General features: G+C 38.1%; 1 protein-coding gene across 1 annotated transcript; it reads right to left on the bottom strand.

Moving 5' to 3' along the window:
- Positions 1–11790: 11790 nt before the first annotated feature.
- LOC120435839 lies at positions 11791–14914 on the bottom strand. Its single transcript, XM_039605976.1, has 4 exons — positions 14529–14914; positions 14279–14434; positions 12770–12859; positions 11791–12209 (listed from the first exon to the last, which is right to left on the bottom strand). Exons 1-4 carry the CDS (start codon positions 14874–14876, stop codon positions 11895–11897), a joined length of 909 nt encoding a protein of 302 aa, XP_039461910.1. The 5' UTR covers positions 14877–14914; the 3' UTR covers positions 11791–11894.
- Positions 14915–21383: the final 6469 nt, after the last annotated feature.

Raw genomic sequence — 21383 nt, 5'->3', positions numbered from 1 at the left:
CTTTTCTGCCGTGCGCATGGAGCGTTTAATTGGCCTCTGGCCCTTTAAACTCTGAGGGGCTGTAACTTTGGTTTCTTTTGGCCAATTTGCATGATGCATGATTGACACATCTTTTTAATCATTTGAGCAAATAGGATCACAGTAATGATGCCACGTTCACGTCACTTCAACCAGTAAGAAGTTGCAAGGCCAAACCCCACATGGGTCCAAATTTACTGCATGTGGCCTCTGTCCAATCACCTGTCTGTAGGTGGGTCTAAAATGGAGGTTGTTGACGGAAATGGCTTTGATGCGGCTAGTTAGCCATGGTAATTGCTGATAATTATCAGGCTACCGGGTTACCGGGGAAAATAACGGAGGAAATCTACACGGTAAGCCAATTTCTGTATTTGCACCACTATGTGATTTTGTGGTCTTTTGCGGCTCTTTCAGTGAATTTTAGTCAGAGCGTGGTGAAACTTGGTGTTTGGATTCAGCAATAGCTCTGGAAGATAACTAGCCTTTCTTTAGTCGGTTGTTTGTTGTTTGTTTAGCCGACTTTTGTGCATTTAATCACGGGTTGTTTTTGTTGTGTTTTGTGGTTGCAGAAATGGGTTATATGAGCTTTTAGCTGAGATTCTGAGGTTTCTGTGGATACCACACATGTCGGGACTTTTATATTTATATATTATATTTCTGACCCAGTGTTATAACTGATTAAACGTGATCTAATTCCCTTTTTCCCCTGGTACCGGGGGTGTGGGGCTTAATAGGTTAAGCTAGACAACTTTACAGTAGAGGATAAGAAGTCACTGAGCTCCAATTAAAATAACCTGGCTCAAATAGTCTATCTTTATATTGAATGTAGATGCCATTTGAGTACAGTGAACTCATTGTTGTGTTTAAGAATGCAATTTGAGATTATTTGAGCTTTGTCACATGGTGTATTATCCTCCTGGAAGCAGCCATCATGAGATGGGCACTTCTGATGGGTAGGACATATTTACTTTTTAAAAAGTATTAAATAACACACAACTGAATATTATATTACATTACAGATTATATATTAATGATATATTTCCAGCAATAGCTTACTGTAGAGGAGCCAGCTTTTAATATAAAAGAGAACATGGCAGTATATGTGTCCTTTGCACAAAAGCCCATGCTTTCATATAGAGTACTCCAACAAAATTTACCAGTGTGATTAATAATATTTTTTTTTTTTTTAAATACTTGAAACAAAACTATAGTTGCTTACAAATTGTCTATACAGTCTTACAGAGACACACTTTGTAGCTCCCTACTAAAGCCCGGTCCAGATGGTTTTTCAGATTCAGTCTCCTATTTGTGAAGATATTTTTGTAAAATACACTGGTAACACTACATGGAAAGCAGACCCTCAAGACCTTAAATGGTGTTTTGAACTGAATGGTCTACAAAAGTTACCATGCCATTTCTATAGAAGAGAGTTTGTTTTGTTTTGTTTTTTAAAAAAGCCTAAAATGAGAAGCAGAAGGCAGAAATGATGAACTACGTTCATAATGTCAAAACCTGTCTCATATTAAGTGATGAAACCCATGTGAACTAGCACACTTTTTTAGTTTGAATTGACACTCCAGTCTTAATTTTTCAGGAACTGAAGCAGTTTAGACCAGTAGATATTTAATATTTCTATTTCCAAATTTAATTTCTCACTTTTACAACTGAGTTTGTGTGCTTTCCCATTTGGGTAGACCGAAATCAGATATTAAAAGTAAGACATATTATACATTTAACTAATCTTGTAGGGTCTTTACCCTGAAATATTAAGCACTCTGAGGCGACTGTTGTTGTGATTTGGTGCTATACAAATAAAATTGAGTTGAATTGAATTAAACTTGAAGGAGATGGTGCACTCTTTATTTCTCCTTCTTTACATAAACTCTGTATCTTCATTTGTTGTTGTAGTAGGTTGGGAGCAGTGAATTCCTATAATTTCCTTTGGGATTAATAAAGTATTCAGATTCTGATAAGCAAAGACAGTAGTTGACAGTAGAGTGCAAAGGAGCGCTTGAGTGCAGTGACTGACCAAAAGCAGTAGGGGCAGTAGAGAGCAAAAAGTACTTGGGTGCAGTGACAGTCCACAAGCAGTAGGAGCAGAAAGGCAGTAGAAAGCAAAAAGGCTCAGGACCTCACTCAAACTTGGAGAGAAGCATAGAAATGGCCTCTAGAAGCCATTACAGTGAAAAAAAAAAAAAAAAGTAGGATCGGCAAAAGGTCCTCACTTCGAAGGTCTAAAACCCACGCTGGTCCTCACAAGTATAGCAGAGCAGACACACACACACACACACACACACCCCCCCCCTTATTGAGGACCTTCTTTGACATAATAGTTTCCGGTGTTCTGACAAACCATCCTACTTTGGCAAAACGTCCTACCAGTAGGATAATTTTACAGTGTCCTCTGACAAACTGCCCTACTTTGGCAAAATGTCCTACTGTACGTAATTTATGCACATTTCTGCTGCCACACAATAATTCCAGCACAAATTTAAGTAGGTATGACGGTTTGCCACTTAACTTTGCCCATCAGAGTATGTTTGTAGCTGATATTCATAAAGCCAGTACGGTTTGACACTTCTTTTTACCCATTAAAGTGTGCTTGTAGGTCACATTCACAAAGGTAGCATGTTTTGGCACGTAATTCTTCCTCGTCAGAGTATGCTTCTACTTTATAATAACAACGGTAGCATGTTTTGGCACTTGTTTGTAGAAGCAGTCTGCATGCCAAGGTGCTTAAGTTATACAGCTGTCACCATTGAAGTGATTGGAACACCTGACTATATAAACTTTGACAATGAACTCACTCCATTATAGTTACAGTATATATTTACTGAATATATTTACAGATACATATATTTGACATTTATAGATCCAACAGAACACAGGGAGAAAGAAGTGGAAAAGAAACAGTATTCATAACAAATTATGTACATTTTTTTACACAAGTACTTGACCAGGCTGCTCTTTGTACTTTACTGACTGACAGCATATATTTACAGATATATATATTTGATATTTACAGATCCAACAGAACACAGGGAGAAAGAAGTGGAAAAGAAACAGTATTCATAACAAATTATGCACATTTGTCGTACAAGTACTTGACCAGGCTGCTCTCATATTGAGCACATCCAAAATGTGCCCATCTGAGACAAAACTCACACTGCACCTGAAGAGGGAGGGGGGGTGTAAGTGTGTTAACCAACATTACGAATTTGATGAGAAAATAATTACTACAGTGGCTTGCAAAAGTATTCGGCCCCCTTGAACGTTTCCATATTTTGTCAGATTGCATTCACAAACATGAATCAATTTTATTGGAATTCCACGTGAAAGACAAATGTCTCTACCTGGTAGAGACATACCCTAAAAGACTGGCAGCTGTAATTGCAGATAAAGGTGGTTCTACAAAGTATTGACTCAGGGGGCTGAATAATTACGCACACTCCACTTTTCAGTTATTCATTTGTAAAAATTGTTTGGAATCATGTATGATTTTCGTTCCACTTCCCACGTGTACACCACTTTGTATTGGTCTTTCACGTGGAATTACAATTAAAATTGATTCGTGTTTGTGGCTGTAATGTGACAAAATGTGGAAAAGTTCAAGGGGGCTGAATACTATTGCAAGCCACTGTATATTGCATTTGTGGTTTATTTGTTTTACCATTTCAATCATACTGGACTCAGGATCGGCTTCCAGCATGGAACAAACCACACAGTAGTCATCAGCATTACCTAGAAACACACTGGCGTTCAACCTAACAGTTTTTAAACAAAACTGAAAGTGCTATTGCAATACAAAAGCACATGACTCAACTTACTTTGATGTTCTAGCAGTTCGCAAGCAATTTCTGTGCGTTGCAGCCCAATGGCTTCTGGAGTGGACAGCACTCTAGTAACCTCTCCACTCATAAGGTAGTGTTCGGCAAACTGTAAAATATGTTACAGTAATTGCAATTGATTAACTTAATTCTAGTTAAATACAATAAATACAATTAAATACAATTGCTTATTAAATACCTTCAACACTAAAACTCCACAACTGCTGGAGTCCATCTGCTTGTTGTGTGGCAGAGTCTCCATTTTCCAATCCACTCGGGAATCTTCCTTTCCTTTCATCTTCAGAAAATTCCTAATAAAAATAAAGGAAGTTTTTAAAATGTAGCCAGCATTTTGCTCTAAATAAAAAAAAAAAAAAAACCCCACAAACCAAACAACCCAAAACAGATAATTAATGAATGATGAATACCTCCAGTTACGCATAATTTTCCTTTCATAACAACCTTCATTTCCAAGAGGGTCTAACAGCAGTACAGATCGTGAGGAGATTTTGACAACCTAAAATAAAAATTGTATTTAGTAGAATATGTGTAGTACACTCACTTAAGTAAACATAATCAGTTGTAAGCATTTTCAAAATAAGAATATGCTGCTAAAAAGAACAATAAAACAAAAAAGAGAAAAAACACATGAGGTGTGAACATGTACCACAAGGATCCAGTGTGCACCGAAGTTCAGTGGGCACAACCAAATGTCCTCAGCCGGAAACAACATCTGTGGAATATTTTTAAGTTTATAAAGGTTTAGATTCATTTACATAACATGCACTATATGACCTATATAACATCTACATTACTTTGGTGACACATTTAAACTTCCCAGAAAACAGAGAGGTTGCAACAACGCAAGACAACTGATACACGGGTTTCTGAAAAAATGCAAGAGTTTTTTTTTTTTAAAAGATTACAAAATTGTATAAAATGCTTTTGTGAAATAACCGGCATACGTTCTTACTTGCCTTTTGTTTCCTAATGAGGCAGTGCAGGTATGCATCAATGACCTGTTTGGATTAAAAGAAGATTACTTTTACAGACCACCACTAGGACCAAAAATGATTACTTCACTTACCTCATCAGAAAGCCACCCATTGTCCTCCAGTGTGCGAAAAGAAGAGTCATACAATTTGTATGACCCAACGACTGCCTCCACACGCCCGGTGTCTTTTGCAGCCCAAAGCCACTTCACTAAGAAACAAAATATGATAAGTTTCTTTAGTAATAACAGTTGCCATTTGAAAATCACGGTCAATGGCCAACGGGCCACAAGCAGACAAGGGCCAACGGGCCAACAAAATAACCATGCCAGAGGGGAGCCGCTTTATGTAAATCAGAAATTAGCCAAAATTGGACCAACAGGTCAAAATTAGCAAGAGGGGAGAAAAAAAATAAAACATTCTATCCATTCGACTAGCCAAACTGGCAACAATTGACCAACCGGTCAGAATGAGATTTTTAGCTATGCCACCTTTTTCTTGCGTGCTGGGTTTCTGGGGGGTCACTGGTACAAGCTCTTCTGGTGCTTGGACTGATTTTACCTGAGCTATTTTTGGTGCAAACTGTATGACAGAGGGTCTGTTATTTTGCAGCGCTTCATGGTGATGCTGAGGACTGCAAGGCTGCATTTCAGAAGATGGGCTACTCTCAACAGGTTCAGTTGGAGTTGAGACTTGGACAGGGTGGCTTCTTCTATAAGGTTTAATGTGGTCAATACTGTATAGACTTTTTAAAGTATTTCCCTCAGCGTTTTTCAGTCTAACATATTTTCCACTGATGTCATCAATTGTGTAGGGACCTGAAAAATCCGGTTCAAGTCTTCCTCCTTTTTGCCCACGTTTCCTCATATTTAGAAGCAGAATTTGATCCCCTACATTGTACACAACATTTTTGTACTTTTTCAGGACCCGCTTGGCGTATGCAACCTTTTGCTTGTCTTGTGACTTCGCAATATTTTCTTGTGCAGTTTCTTTAACTGCATGTTGTGCTTCACTTTCAGACTGTACATAGTCACTGTACCTTTTGTCGTCTGGCAGAATGATGTTGGAAATCTAAAATTTTGTAGATATTAGCAATTAAAACAAGATGATGATATATTCATAAAGACATTACTGGGTTTTTTACTTAAATGGTTTCAATTCTTAGTTCTAACATAGAAAGAATTTGACAAACACTCACCGGCACTTGAGCAGGCACTTCTGATGGAAATACTGCCTCTCTTCCATACATCAGAAAAAAAGGTGAGTATTTTGTTGTGGTGTGTACTTTTGACCGCAGTGAAAACAGGGTGGGATCTAGATACAGATCCCAGTTATTCTGCTGGTCATTCACCAGTTTTCGGAGGGCTCTAAATGCAGGCATAGAAATATGTAAAGACAGTAATGAAAGTTTAATTAGAAGTAAAGAAATTAATAAATTATTAAGTAACAATTAAGTTTGAATAACATAAGTAATGTTAGATAAAAATTAGGCATACCTTTTTATGTTGTCATTGGTCTTTTCATCTAGACCATTGGTCTGTGGATGGTATGCTGCTGTTACACTTCTTTCAATTTGCAATAACTTGCAAAGATCAGAGTTGAGCTTCAACAGATAAGGACAAGGTTCTTATACTTCTTATACAAGCACACAAGAAAAAATCTTTGACCCCAGTGAAGTAAAGTTAAAAAATGTAAATGAAAATTATTTAACACTTACTTCATTCACAAACTCTCTGCCTTGGTCTGACAAAATCCTTTTGGGGCAGCCATGTCTATATATAATGGAGCACAAGTGCTGGGCTACCTCAGATGCAGATTTTGTTTTTAATGGGAAAGCTTCAACCCATTTTGAAAAGTAGTCAGTTGCAGTAGGTATATACTGGAAGCCGCTTGACGTTTTAGGAAGAGGTCCAGTACGATCTATACCAATAAGTTCCCACACTTCAGACACCTATCAAGGACAAATTAATAATTTGAATAACAATTTGTATAATGTACACATTAACATCGATGGTTAAAATTAGTTGGCAAACCCTCCTGCCTTTATGAATATGAGCTAGAAGCATAGTTTGATGGGTAAAAGGGGCATAATATTTACCTGAATACACTGCAACGGTTGCACAGCAGTCAGTGGTTTCCCAACTTTTTGACACTGGTCACATTCCAGAATCTTTAAGGTAAAAATATTTATGGAGTTCACGTAAATGTTCAACATAATAAAAAAAAAATCACTTAATGACATATTCTCTAACGAACAAACAATTTAGCAACAATACTTTGTGTGTGTCTTCAAATCTCTGCAAGGCCTACAGGTTAATACTGTAATATCACTAATTAACCATATTTATTTATATTTTGCAAGTGTACAGTTTCTCTTTTAACTAATATCAAAAAAATTTGCTTATTTTAAACGGCATTTAACAAGAATGCAAACAGTTAATACATACCCATGTTTTAATGTCAACTGTCATACCAAACCAGTAAAATCTGGAACACACTGCATTTAGCGTTTTGTGTATGCCAGTGTGTCCTCCAATTGGAGATGAATGAAACTCATGAAATATCTTCCTGGCATCATCCATGGTTTTTACTACTCTTCTGGTTCCAACAAAGAGTTCTCCATCTGCAGTAAAACAATATATATTTAGAAATTAATTTAACCACATATATGAGTTGTTAGTATTAACAATAAATTACTGACCCTTTTGTTTGAATTTTGAGGCATATCTTCTGAGGTTTTGCCTTTGAGCCTTGTCATATCCTGAAGGGTAGGAGCCCGCAGAAATGAACGCGTAAATCTCTTCCCACTTCTTCTCCATATCTATGAATGTAAGTAAACATTTTCTTCTGAGCTTCAATATGTGCAGTTAACAATGCAAATAATTTAACTTATTAAATAACGACATTACCGAAACAGCCTTAAAACACCGAAGCTGCGGATTCAGAAGTGTTGTGCAAATACCACGTGTCCAGTAACTTGACAGCAGACTTCACCGAAGCTGCAAATTCGACAGTTTTGTGCAGAAAGCAGATAGCAACTTTACTTTAATATTGACAAACAATCACAAAGGCTTAAAAAAAATCAAGTATCAACGTCAATAAAAAGTACTAATACTTACTACTTACCTATTTTCCTGCAAATATGACAACGGAGTAGCATTAAATCACAGCCGGATGCGCTTTGCTTCCCTTTTTGTGTTGTGCGCATGCGCACACATGCTCAGGAACAACGGGTAGGACGGTTTACGGGGTAGGAGAAATTCCCAGAACACCGGGCTGCCAAACCGGTGATCTTTTTGGGAGACTCGAATCTTAGCAGAATACCTTCTTTCAAAAACCCCTGGAGCTAATTTTTATCATTTTTTTCAAGCTTTTTGAGATGACGCCGACTTTTGGGGAAACAGGGCTTGCCGTGCTCGCATTAGGCTTGAACAACAGGGACCAGGATCCATACAAAATGTCGATCAAGCAGCTACGCATGGTGGTACGGGGTGCGCAGTCCGTGTTCCCAAATGCAGACATCTTCGTGGCAAAAATACACTTGGTGGACTCTACTTCAGAGACAAAATTTGACAATAATTAATAATTTCATAGTCAGTCACTATGACCGTTTATCCTGTATTCATCCACAACATTTCCATACTGCAGCCGATGGAATTCACTGGACGGAGGAGACAGCAAAGAAAATATTTATATCATGGAGCGACAGCCTCCAGTTAGATGCAGGCTGGGACTGAAAATACATCAGCACCAGGAGTGTGGGGGGTGGGTTTGAGATTCCCCCCCCGCCTGATCCGAGCTCAGTCTCCTCTTTAAAATTATATACCTATACAGTATTCCATTGGTTGTCAGTATTAATCTAGGTAGTGGGGACGCCTTGTGTTTGCCATTGAGAGCACGGACTGTGCACCCCTTTAACTTTCCAATTGAGAAGCACACAGCCCACCCAGGATGTTCTGGCGGTCAGTGAAGGAGGAAGGATGGACAGTTTAGGGATCTATGCGCCGACAGGCCTTAATGTCCCTAATTGAAAGCATTTCTGGCATCCTATTGTTGGGGTTAGGGTTAGTCATATTGGCGTACATGTGATCCTGTCATAAAAACTTACAAGAACCTAACATGTATGTATGTCCTGCCACCTCGTGCAAAGTTACAGACTCATCAACATCCCCTTATATTCACCCCTGAGCTCAGTAGCGCTACAGCAGCTTGTCAGTGACAACACCTGCCTTTCTGCTTATGGATTAACACAAATTGTAGAATTTTAACAAATTTTTCATAATGTGAACGTTCATAAAAAAAACCCATCTCAGGACAATAATTTTCTTTTCTTACCATTGTAAATGCACAGTAAAATTATCTATTTTTATTATAAATTGCACACATTAATTTCTATGTTTCTGTTGTCTGTTAAATGAGAAATTTTATCTCTAATTATTACATGCCTAGCCTTCCACAAGAAGGTCCTCTGCCTTACAGAAAATTGTGTAAATACAAAAGATTTTTAAATTTCTTAACTTGAAAACCTTTTTTAGATTTTCATATAATAACACATCCTTTTCTACATTTTACAGGTGGACAGCAGTTTGGAGGACATTTTGTTTGTTGAAGAGGCAACAGAGGAACTTCTGAAGCTTGATGAAGTGCTTCAGACTGCTATCTCAAATAGCAAAAAAACCCACAATCAAAGTATCATAACAAAAGGGCAGACCTATTCCAAATTTTCAAGTGGGCATGAAAGTGTGGAGGCTGAACATGAGGAGCTAGCAGAGGAAATGGGGCAAGTTAGATCCAAATTACCTTGGCCCCTATACGATTGCTGCTATTGTAGGAAAGCATCCACTACGTCCACAGCGGGGCCATCCACCAACACGTCCACCTCTAAGCCATGCACCACTACCACATCCACAGCTGAGCCATCTACCGCTACATCCACGTCTGGGACATCCACCGCCACCTCTACGTCCACATCTATGCCAGGGTTAATGTTATCTTCTCATCATGGGGTGGCTGTGGCTCAGGTGGTAGAGCAGATCAGCTACTGATCGGAAGGTTGGTGGTTCGATCCTAGGCTTCCCCAGTTTGCATGTCAAGTGTCCTCGGGCAAGATACTAACCCCAAATTGCCCTCCGATGTGTTCATCGGAGTGTGACTGTGTGTGGATGTAGATTAGTTTGCACTTGTGTTTAGAAGTGCTTGTATGAATGGGTGAATGAGGCATGTTGTGTACAGCGCTTTGAGTACTCCGGGAGAGTAGAAAAGCGCTATATAAGAATCAGTCCATTTACCATCATGTTTTAAAATAGTCAGCTGAATTGATTTCTAAACACGTATGTCCTTTCAAAAATCGGATCATGCAAGTTAATCCTCACTGATATTTACAATACAGATCCACAAAGGGAACTTGGAAGCGAGGTAAAGTTGCTTCTTTTATGGTTTACATGCTAAAATTTTCCTAGGAAAATTGGTTGTAGCTTACTCAACGTAATAGTATTGTAAATATGTTTTTTTTAAACTTCAGGTTATTAATACTTATCTGACACTCTTGGTGAGCAAATTCAACAAAGAAAGTGCTGATAGAGCATTTATGGTCAACACATTTGAAATGACACTCCTATGGAAGCAGAATAAACCAAAAATTAACTTATTAAACAATATTCTGTCATTAAGTTGTCTTTAAAAGCTTTCTACTGTCTATCATCATTGAGGTGGGTCTATTTAACTTGTTGTTTCACTGTCTTACAGATTGACCCAGGGTCGTACAAGTACATTTTGGGAGTTGCCAATGAAGGTCATCACTGGATGCTGGTGGTAATTTTTTCGTACTTCATGGTCATTGGCGTATATACGTAATGGGTGACAAATTAAATTCTCTAAATTATAGACTTGGAGAATTAGTTGCAATGAAGAAAAGAATGTTGAAAAACATCTAAGACATTGTAGATATGTTTAAAATAGTTTGTTACCCATGTCGATCTCATGGTCAAGCATAAATGAAGTAGTGCATTCAGTCTGCTTTGCTAGACACAAGTACATCAAAAGCTTATTTGTAACTCTAAACTCTAGTACTTCAACATTTAGGTGATCATATCTGGCTAGAAGAGAAGCATTTTTCTAGACCCACTGGGTGAAAGCAAAAAGCACATCAAACACTGCCAGGACATTACAAGGTAAAGTAGTCTCTGCATATTTGTAAACACAATGTAAATATAGTATCACAAAAACATTGACCATTTAGACATTGAAATTTAAAGTTAACATAAAACTGTAGTAGTTGCAGTGATCTTTAGAATAACCTACACTGAAAAAAAATTGGAGTGACATTTACTTAAAAAAAGCTAGGCAACTTTTTCCACACAGAAAGTGCTTGTAATATTTACTTACTAGAACCATCCATTTTTGATGTGAAATACACAAGTAAATTGCACTGGCAATACTCATCTATAGATTGTAACTTTTACTCAGAATACCATTGCATCCAATTACAAAACCCAAGTGAACATTGCTGATATTTCTTTGTGTTTCTTACTCATCTTTTCTGTTATATTCTATGTAATTATTAAGTAATATTTATTATGAATGTACTAGTTAATATTAATCGAATTGAATAAATATTTTTATTATTCTATTAAATAATAAATCAATATTTTCCAAAACAAATATTTGCAGCTTAAGGGACACTTTTATTTCAGTTGAAACGGCATAGATATTTAAAATAGCTACATAACATAACCACAAAAAACATGGCCATAGAACTTCTTGCTCGCAAATTTCAAATGAGAGCATATACACACATACAAACCCCCCCCCCCAAAAAAAACATGCTATTCAAAAACTCAGTGTGCACTGTCCCCTTTCTTATAATCAACTTTCAGAACACATACATCAACTCTGTCCATTAACAGTTGCAATCACTACCTTTGCAGACATTCTCAGAACGTTCAGGACAGAAAGAACTTGAATAAAACTGAGCAACACTTGAAATTACTGTCAGAAAACAGACAAAATGCAAACCAATTAATTGTGCTGGACAAAAGCACAAATAACACTGGAACACTCACGCTAAAAGTTTCCTGTGGAGAGACTGGACCTTTGACATTTTAAGGATGTCAAGCTCAAGAAACAGCTTCTGAAATACCTCAAACGTATATTTCAGTTTCAGTGGGTAACTTAAGTTGACAGCATAGATGACACCCATGAGCAGGAGGCAAGCGTTTGTCACACTTCCGCAGTCCTCCAGAATTTCTGTCCCCTCAATGATGACCGACACGTTCACAGGATCTTGGTTTTCCTGTGCCACATTGGGATGGATTACGACGATCTTCATCATGTGATTACTGCAGTCCTCTTTCAATGCTTCTTGGCTGACATCCTGTGAAAACAAACCACAATTAGAAATAACTAGAATAGATTCCAAGTAAAAGAAAAGGTTAAGAGAAAAAAAAAAAGTAAAAATAAAAAAGAGGTATACTCAAATCAAACAATATTCATATGGCACTTTTCATATGTAAAGTTACAGAACGTGCTTCACAGAGGCTGACCCTGAGACAAAGAAAATCACTTTTGGGGGCAATCCAGCCTGGAGCTGTCCATGGGACGGCACGCGTGTTGGTAGACCAGAACCATTAAATCATTAAAATAGGTTATAAAGGTATAATCAAATTAAATACTCTTTTGCTCATAAAATAAAGTTAATAAGTGATCATTAAATAGTCAGAAAAAAAGATTAAATATGATTTTAAAAATAAAGGGTAAGAGCATAAAGATTTAAGAAATTAGTTAAAAGCCTGATTAAAAATATTAATCTTGAGTCTTTTTTAAAAAACATCACGAGTGTAGAGAATCTTTGACCTTCAATATATCATCACAAGTGAAGGCCAGATTATAAGGTTAGACAATAATTTTAATACAGTCATTATGATCATCAGATACCTGATGGTCTTTGATCAGCTCCTCTCCACTCTCTCCAAGATACTCAACTAAGCAACGAATGATAATGTCCCTTCTGCCATCGACATGATGCTATTAAACACAAAAAGAAAATTTATTGCAGAAAATACACAACATAACATATGTAACATACATACATACATACATAACAGCACACACAGATGTAAACAGAAAGTTACCCATGGAGAATGTAAGCCTGCAGCTACATTCTAACGTTGTGAAGTGTGCAACTTAACATGAATTTCTCAATGATGTGTGTTAACAGTGCATGTCATAATCTGTAGGTCCAGAAACTGTCTCTGCCCAGTGAGGAAAGTTTTCTGCCTCATCACTGGACATGCAAATGAATTTTTCGCAACATATCAGTACCTCCTATCACAATATTAACCAGTCAAGGACAGGAATTCCCACACACAAGAGTAATATTTTGGGAAATAATTGTATTGGAGTCTATGGGCAGCAGGAAGGGATCTCGCTGCACTCAGAGGGTCACTTTGAAAATTCTGTAAATTTCTCTGCTTTTGAGCGCATATTAAGGGAGAGATGACAGGTTTGTCTACACTTGTAGAGACAATCATGTGCATAAATTGTTAATTGTGGCCACAGTGTCAGGATCAGGAGAACAGTTTCAGCCAACACAGACACTGATCAGATTAAAGGACAAGTTCAGTATTTTACACTTAAAGCCCTGTTTTCAGTTTATGATGAAATCGAATGATTTTGATTGAAATTTGGACACATGCTGCTGGCCCGAGCTTTTTTGGTTTCTGTGGTAGCACACCCCCACCTCCACAATGGCTTCATAGGTGCACTGGAACAATCCTTCCTAAAACGCATTAAACTTTCGTTTACAAAGACGTGAAACTCACCGAGTGGTCAGGAGTGTTCACTGATATGTTCACACAAAAATCGCTGCAAAAGATACTTTCCAACTGGTTTTTATTGTAGTTTTTGTCCAACTCCATTGACTTGTATTAGATGTGCTGTGATGTACGGTGTTAGTCCGCCGCTATTCTATTCTATTATTCAAGCTCTCGGTGGAAGAATGTACAGGTGTGAGGTGTTTGGAAAAAAAAAAAAAAAAAAAAAAATAATAGGTCCACAGTTTTACAACAAATGGTAAAACACCTGTTGGAAAGCATTTTTGCAGCGATTTGTGTGTGAACATGTCAGTGAACACTCCTGACCACTCGGTGAGTTTCACGTCTTTGTAAACGAAAGTTTAATGCGTTTTAGGAAGGATTGTTCCAGTGCACCTATGAAGCCATTGTGGAGTGTGGGTGTGCTACCACAGAAACCAAAAAAGCTCAGGCCAGCAGCATGTGTCCAAATTTCAATCAAAATCGTTCGATTTCATCATAAACAATCTGAAAACAAAGCTTTAAGTGTCAAATACCAAACCTGTCCTTTAAATAAGAGTGATACATTCTCAGTGTGTATGACCTCATCTTTTCCATTAGATTATGTAATTAAAATAATTTAAATTTTTACCTTATTCAGTGAGTCCAACATTGGTTTTATTTTGGTTCCTGCAGTCCCGCCCTTCCTTCGAAATATCTCCAGGAGTTTGGTGGTGTACCCGTCCAATCTGGACAAAAACGTTCGCTCCAGATGAATTGTGGTTATTCGCTTAAACTCCTCTTTGATCTGAAATGAGAGATAAAAACACAAAATCATGTCAAAGATGACTCATGAGATCTCACATACACTTAGTTGCTGCATGAACAAGAACTGGATTTACCTGATTTTCACAGAACAGAGAAGGCCACCTCGCTAAGAGGTCTTGGATTGCGGGGCAATCCTTGACAACCTCTTTTCTTCTCATAGCGAAAGACTTCTCCATTTTCTCATTAATTGCCCTCTCATTGTTCTTCTTCATTTCCTTCAGCAAATCCAGTCTCTCCATCTCTAAGGTTTCCTCAGTCTCACCGAATGGCAGTGGTGGCAGATAGTTGACTTCAGCTTTTTTTGCCCTTTTAAAGCCTTTAAGTGAACCCTCTTCACTGGAGCATCGTCTCTTCAGTGTGTTCACCTCGAGCTCTGGAATGGCTAATTGGCGACCTCTTAACTTTGCCCTGTAGTTGCCCATTTTATACTTTATCCTCTGTTGCCAACCATATAGGCCATTAAAAGACCCTGGCTCTTTGAGGCATGGGTATTTTGCTACCAAGGCTTCAGCAACAGCTAAAATCTGGACACCAGTTGGATATGCTGTGAAGCCAAATATAGTCTCTGCAAGCTTCTCAAGAATGCTACTAGTTACGCTTGGGTTGTTCAAAAGTGTGCCATCATTTTCATAAGCTTGCTTTCCTGCTTCCAGTGCAAGGTCTATATCATAAGAGAAGTCTGGTATTTCAAACTTAAATGGCCATGGCTTAGACCTGTAGGATGGTCCATTCTCATCTGGGGAGGACAACAGGATTGTGTCGCATACAGATGAGGAGGAGCTTGCTTCTGTAGATAGTGGAACTGGAGATTCGACTTCTGACGTGTCCACAGTAGTGAGACTCAAGATTACTGGTTCAGTTTTTACTACTTTGAGGTTAGCTTTATCTTGTACTTCCTCAATCGAGGTCAAAGTGAAGAACTGACCGTTGAAATCCATGTCCTGGTACATAACAGTGAATGGTCCTGTAATATCAAATGTCTCTCGAAGAACATCATTGAGGTCCTGAAGTGTGCTTGGGATGCCTGCAGGTAAAAGTAGTTTGTGGACATCATCCTCCCCAAAAATTATCCACAGTTTCGCTGAGGGTGCCATATCAACAGGAAGAAGCTGCAACAACAACAGAGAAGAGAACTACACAGACATTTATTCACAAGCTTCTCTCCTCACATTTCAAAAGGATAGGCAAATGTGGTGCTTTAAAGTTGTCAGGCGTCTTCCTGCAAGGGTGTATGAAGCCAAAGGATAAAAATCTTTAAGCTCTCTTTGCTCAAGTAACTGCACACTCCCTGTGTTCTCCAGCTCATAACTCCTCAGGTGTTCATTGTACCATGTATTTAGTTGTCTCATGAAAAAAGTCAGTTTGTTACAAATCACCATTATCTGTAACACTTCAGAAAAGTCAGGCAGTCCTGCAGTGGAACCACAACACAACAACATTCCCACTGCATAGGTAGTGCCTAAACTGCACACATTATTGGCAACATGCACAGCTGTAACAGCAGGGAATCTGCATTTCACCAGGTCTTTTAGATCATTCTTAAGCACATCTAAATAGACCTCTGTTGTTTTTGTGACTGCAAGTGATGGTTTGACAGAATGTGATTGATGATATGCAACCATGAGCTGGTGCTTATTTGCAAGGGACAGCAAAACATTCCTGAAACAACCAGTGTGTCTGACCACCTTCTTGAAAAAGCTGTGTTTGGCCTCGAATCTCATTGTCCAGAGGGCAGCTAGGGGGCCAAATTCCCGAATGAGCTGAGGATAGTGCTCAAGGAAATGGTGCTTGGGAATGAGCTTATGTTGGGGGAAAACATCAAGGAATCTCCTTCGGTGTTCTGAAATGATGCTGTCAAGATAGCAAATGCTTTCTTCAGTATGGGCTCGAGACATGACAAGGTCCACAATGTCTTTCAGTGTCATCAGCATCTGCCATACAGGCTCTTGTTGGGGTACTTTTAAACCTATAATCAGAGGCAAAAGACGTAATAAGCACCAATTTTCATGTGCGTTGCCCCCTACTGATTTTCGAGTCGAAAAGTTAGCAGGAATGAGATGAGGACGATTTGTTTTATCACTCCACTTGTATGGGAAATTGGAAATGGCATCATTCAGTTCCATGAGAGAAAAATATTTTTTCTTGATCAAGTTATCAAATGCCAAAGCCAGTTCCACTGGAACAATGCCCTCCAGCAGATCATGTAAAACATCTGGAGGGTAACCAGATGTAACATGAAAATGCTCAAGTTTTTCTGACAATGCACACTGTTTTTTTACACCATAACAATGAGGGTGATCTGGACTAGACACAGCTGTCTGTACATGCAGTGTATGTTGATCTTTGGTTCTTTGATGAAAAGACCCAGATCTCACTTCATTGGACTGAAACTTGGATAGCTCCCCAACACAAAACCGGCAGATGTATGACCCTGCAAAGCTTTCGACAAATCCTGCCAAAGAGTGCGCCCCCAAATTATCTGCCACCACACTGACCACAGTCCCTTTAATGGCTTTCCCTAACGCTGGAACAAAAAGACCATCTTTCTCTAAGCTTTGAATATCTGTTAACAGTGGCTCTAAAACTCGCTGGAATCCAAACTGCTTGGTGTCTTCAGCCTTACACAGAATTGCAAGGTAGATTGATGTCAATGTGGAACGTAACTGCACCGGAATGTTTCCCAACACCCAATAGACAGCTGTGACCTTGTGCTTTTTTCGAGATGTCCCAAGAGGATTACATACCTCAAAGTCATCAACGTACAGGATGAGACTCACTCTGTTCTCCTCTACAGAGAAAAACTTGTTGTTTTGATAGTGAGATCCATCACGAAATGTCTGGTACTTAAAGTCATTTTCAGTTTTTTTTTTCACCTTCAAATGTGTTTTCTTGAAAAGACTTAGTTAGGACCTGCACCAAGGAGGGCAATACTGGGACATACTGGAAGGTTTTGCCCTTTTTTTTTTTTTAAATCAAGTATGTGTTCTTCTGGTTCAACAACTGAAAAATGCTTCTTCATAAATTCTCTTCTCTTGTAATAAGTTGTGAAAGGGCCACCTGTCCCCAAGGCAGTACTTATAGGGTGTGTCTCAAAGATTTTTCACCAAATCTGAGATAATGGCTGGATCCAGATCACAATTATGGCTTTTCAAGGTGGACACCACCACATCTCTTAAAAGTGGACCAGATGCAGAGGTGGATATAAACTGAAGCTCATCTACTATTTCATCAATGCATTTGTTTGGGACATTGAACATGCTTTCTAACTTTAAAAATAGATGGCCAAATTTCTCTTTTATATCTTGAGACAACTCCTGTGGTTCCCCATCCCAAAGCTCTCTTCCACACAGGTCTCATCCTGAGCAAACATGGGTTCATTAGGTTTGCTTTTTAATACTTCAGTTTTAAAATCCTCAAGGGTGTGTGACTGGTGTTTTCTGTGTCTATGTGTAGCAAAGGTGGAATAAATATTTGTACTGAAGTTGCAGTTTTTGAAGACACATGCAACTACTTCAAACTTCCTTAAGTGGTTGTTAAGATGCTCAAAATACTGCTTCTCTGAATTAAAAAAAAAACACAGAGCAGCAAAGTAGACAAGTAAATGAAAGAGGTCCACTTTGTGTGACCATCTTCACATGGTGTCGAGACAAATGGGTCTTAAGGGCATTAAATGTTTTAAACGAGCAAGGGCAATCAGTGTGAAGACAAGGGACTGACTGGCTGCGACCACCATTTCCATGCTTTAGTCTGTAGTGTTTTAACAATCCCAACCTCTTCTCTGAGTCAAAGCTACATATCTTACACATCCATCTCATGTTGTGGCACCTTAAACAGACAAATTAACCATCGCAAAATTAAACCAAACTGCCACACAAAGAAATTATGTGACAAGTTAAACCTAATCGTTACTAATTTGATCTTACCTTGTGGAGTTCAAATTAGCAGTCAGAAGGTCCTATGTTCTGTTAAAAAAAAAAAAAGGTTATCTATATGCTTTTCAACTAATTTCTACTAACTCAAGGATGCACACTGATTTTTTTTTTTTTTTTTTTTTTTTTTTTTTTTTTTTTAAATAACATATGTCAGCTCGGTGTCAAATTTAAAACCGGTCAATATGAAGACTTGAGTGAAATCGAGTGCGTACGTTGTTTTGTTTTTTTTTTTTTTTTTTCTCTTCTCAAAGTACACCTCATGGCAGCGGTGCAGCAATTATTTTAAACTGGACCGTGGTCGTTTTATTCACAAAGATGTTAGTTAAGGCAGCAGGCGTGTGTTGTTTAGGTGGCCATCTAAGCTGTAAAGTGCTGTGGGAAATTCTGGACATACCTCCTGCCAGGAAAGTTAGTCAGCAAGTCTAGCAGGAAAATACACTAATTGCTAGCGCAGCTGCTTTCAGTGCGGAGAAACTGACTTAAGTAGGTGAGCCAACAGGAACGTACAAAGTTCCGCTTAAAACTTACATTCATGGTTCCTCTTCTTCCCGTTTCCATCAAGTCTGCCAACCGTCGAAATGTGGACCATGAAGAAAGACCGCTCAAATGTGGGGAGGAGCTTTGACGTCATGCTCCGAATGCAGAGAATGTGGCCATATTCACTGATGTCACTCCATTACATTTTACTTGGAAATATCAACTAATTAAGCCAATGAATTGGTTTAGTGAATATTACTTGGATCGAATGATTCAATTTACATACAAAACTGAGGACACATAATTACAAACAATCCTCAAGTAATGCACTACAAGAAAAACTGCTATTTTAAAGTAATAGCACTGAATTTGTATTTTTTTGTAAAATTTATATAGATAATTGAAATAATAATTACAGGGCCAAAAAAAACATTTCAGTGTATCTTATGAATCCCTGTCTGGCATTTCGGAGTTGATGTATGTTGGCAAAAATATAAATACACAAGCCAATCAGACAATCAATTTTAATTCTAACAAAACTCAACTGATGGTTAATCAGGCATTGTATGCAGTGTGCCTAAAAACAATTAATGCTTCTCTTGTGTGTAAACAGGTTCTTCACAGCATCTTCTTTTGAGAATAATGCAAAATCTGCTTTGTACCCCAGAAATAATTTTGGAAAAGAGGACAGATTGTATCCGTTAAAAATACCCTCAACGTTTTAAACCTTAAACCCCACACACACACACACACACACACACACACACACACACACACACACACACACACACACACACCATTCCATGCGTGCTAGACAAGGTAAGATTTTAGCTTGTTAAAGATTATTTTTCCTCGTAGGATTGTATAGACTTGTTACATTCCCACTTAAAATGTCATTAAGTATTTGGATTTGTGGATTACAACAACTTAATTTATGTGACTCAGCAGATTGCTTCCCTGATTGGACATCATGAAATGGACATGTAAGGTGGACTGAGACAGCTCAAGAAATGTAGCAACAAACAAACAAACAAACAAACAAGACACCTTTATTATCCTCCACATCTGTATCTCTGACTGGTGAAAATTCACTCATGCACTCCATGTCCAGTTCTGATAATACATCTAAAAGAATCATGATTGCTGCCTCCTGCCTTAGTGGCTGGCACGAACATGTAGCTGGCGCAGTGATGACTCATCTTCCAGACTACCAAAAAAAAAAAAAAAAAAAAACCTGATGGAACCATTAAACTAGTCGAGGGTGTCGGTTGTGAAACATTTAGCCTCACTGATTGGGTACAAATGTTTCCTTGCAATTCTTGTGCCCATGTGCACATGACTGTTGAGGAGTATCATCATCACTACAGCAAATGTGCCAAAGTTGAAAATCTGAGCAAAGTGCTTGCAAATGAGATGCAAGAGTGAGTATAATACTATGTGACTTGAGGAGAAGGAGGACAAAAGATTTGTCTGCTGTTGTTAAGGGATCCCAGATCAGGATGGTGGTTTAATGTAGTGTTTGATTATATTATAAAAGACAAATTTCTATTCTTCTGCTTTGATATACAGAAGAATATTACCTAAATGTCACCTATCATGCCCATCTGTAAATGAAAAACCACACACAAAAAAAACAAAAAACTTAAACTAGTTGTTTGAGTTTTATTGAAGTTCTTTTCTTTCAGCTACATTACATGATTTACGCCAACCTTTTTTGAATATCGCAATTTGTTCTTTGTATGCTCTGTCTGAATTAAGTTATATGCTTATTTGCCACATATGCACACAGTCGCTTTCATGTATCATACAATGTGAAGTGTAGTTGGGACCGAAATGCAAGGACGCAGAGAGGCCAAAAAGAAGGCACAAAGCATAAACTTAGCAGGGGACAAGGAAGAACAGAATTTTAGCCATTAAACTGATATAAACTAAAGCAACACGACCAGACAGTGTACACAGTGTGACAAGACAAAGAAGCAAGACAAACGGAGGCTTTAAATACATGCAGGAGATAATCAGGGAGAGTGGAAAGGTAACAAGTCACAGCTGAAAGTAATTATGACAAAGGAAGCAGGACCAACAGCAAGGCACAAGACACAGTGGATTATAATCCTAAACATGGAGACAGCAATTTTATAAGAAAATACAAAGTGGTAAAGAGGAGGCAAGAATGAACTAAAACAAAATGAATTAAATATTAATATACTCCAAGAAACACAAAGTCCCAATAAACAAACAGTAAAACTTGTTAAAAGCTACCTTTCAATATATACAGTTTTTAAAAAGCACAATTACCAGATAAAGCATGTGGCAGTGTTGATATTTAACAAAAACCACCAAAAAATGTTTTTGATGAATCAACTGTGGAATTTAACGTATTAGTTTAGGAGGACAATCTAAAATCTATATTGCGGTATAATTTGAAGCATGTGTGGTAACAATATATGTATCATGATATATTCTTTTCTTGTGTGTCATATATATATATGCAGTGTTGGGGAGTAACAGAATACAGGGAGT

This window comes from Oreochromis aureus, linkage group 22 (assembly GCF_013358895.1).
Source record: "Oreochromis aureus strain Israel breed Guangdong linkage group 22, ZZ_aureus, whole genome shotgun sequence".
Classification (NCBI taxonomy): domain Eukaryota; kingdom Metazoa; phylum Chordata; class Actinopteri; order Cichliformes; family Cichlidae; genus Oreochromis; species Oreochromis aureus.
The sequence above is the reverse complement of the archived record's forward strand: the minus strand, read 5'-3'. Positions and strand labels throughout refer to the sequence as shown.

What these genes read in the sequence shown, in the direction of transcription:
- LOC120435839 (XM_039605976.1), bottom strand. Translation starts at nt 14,876, where the DNA reads ATGGGCAACTACAGGGCAAAGTTAAGAGGTCGCCAATTAGCCATTCCA. An exon ending in CTCTGTTCTGTGAAAATCAG is followed by an intron (nt 14,435 to 14,528) that starts GTAAATCCAGTT and finishes CTCTCATTTCAG; the next exon opens with ATCAAAGAGGAGTTTAAGCG. An exon ending in AGCTGATCAAAGACCATCAG is followed by an intron (nt 12,210 to 12,769) that starts GTATCTGATGAT and finishes TTGTTTTCACAG; the next exon opens with GATGTCAGCCAAGAAGCATT.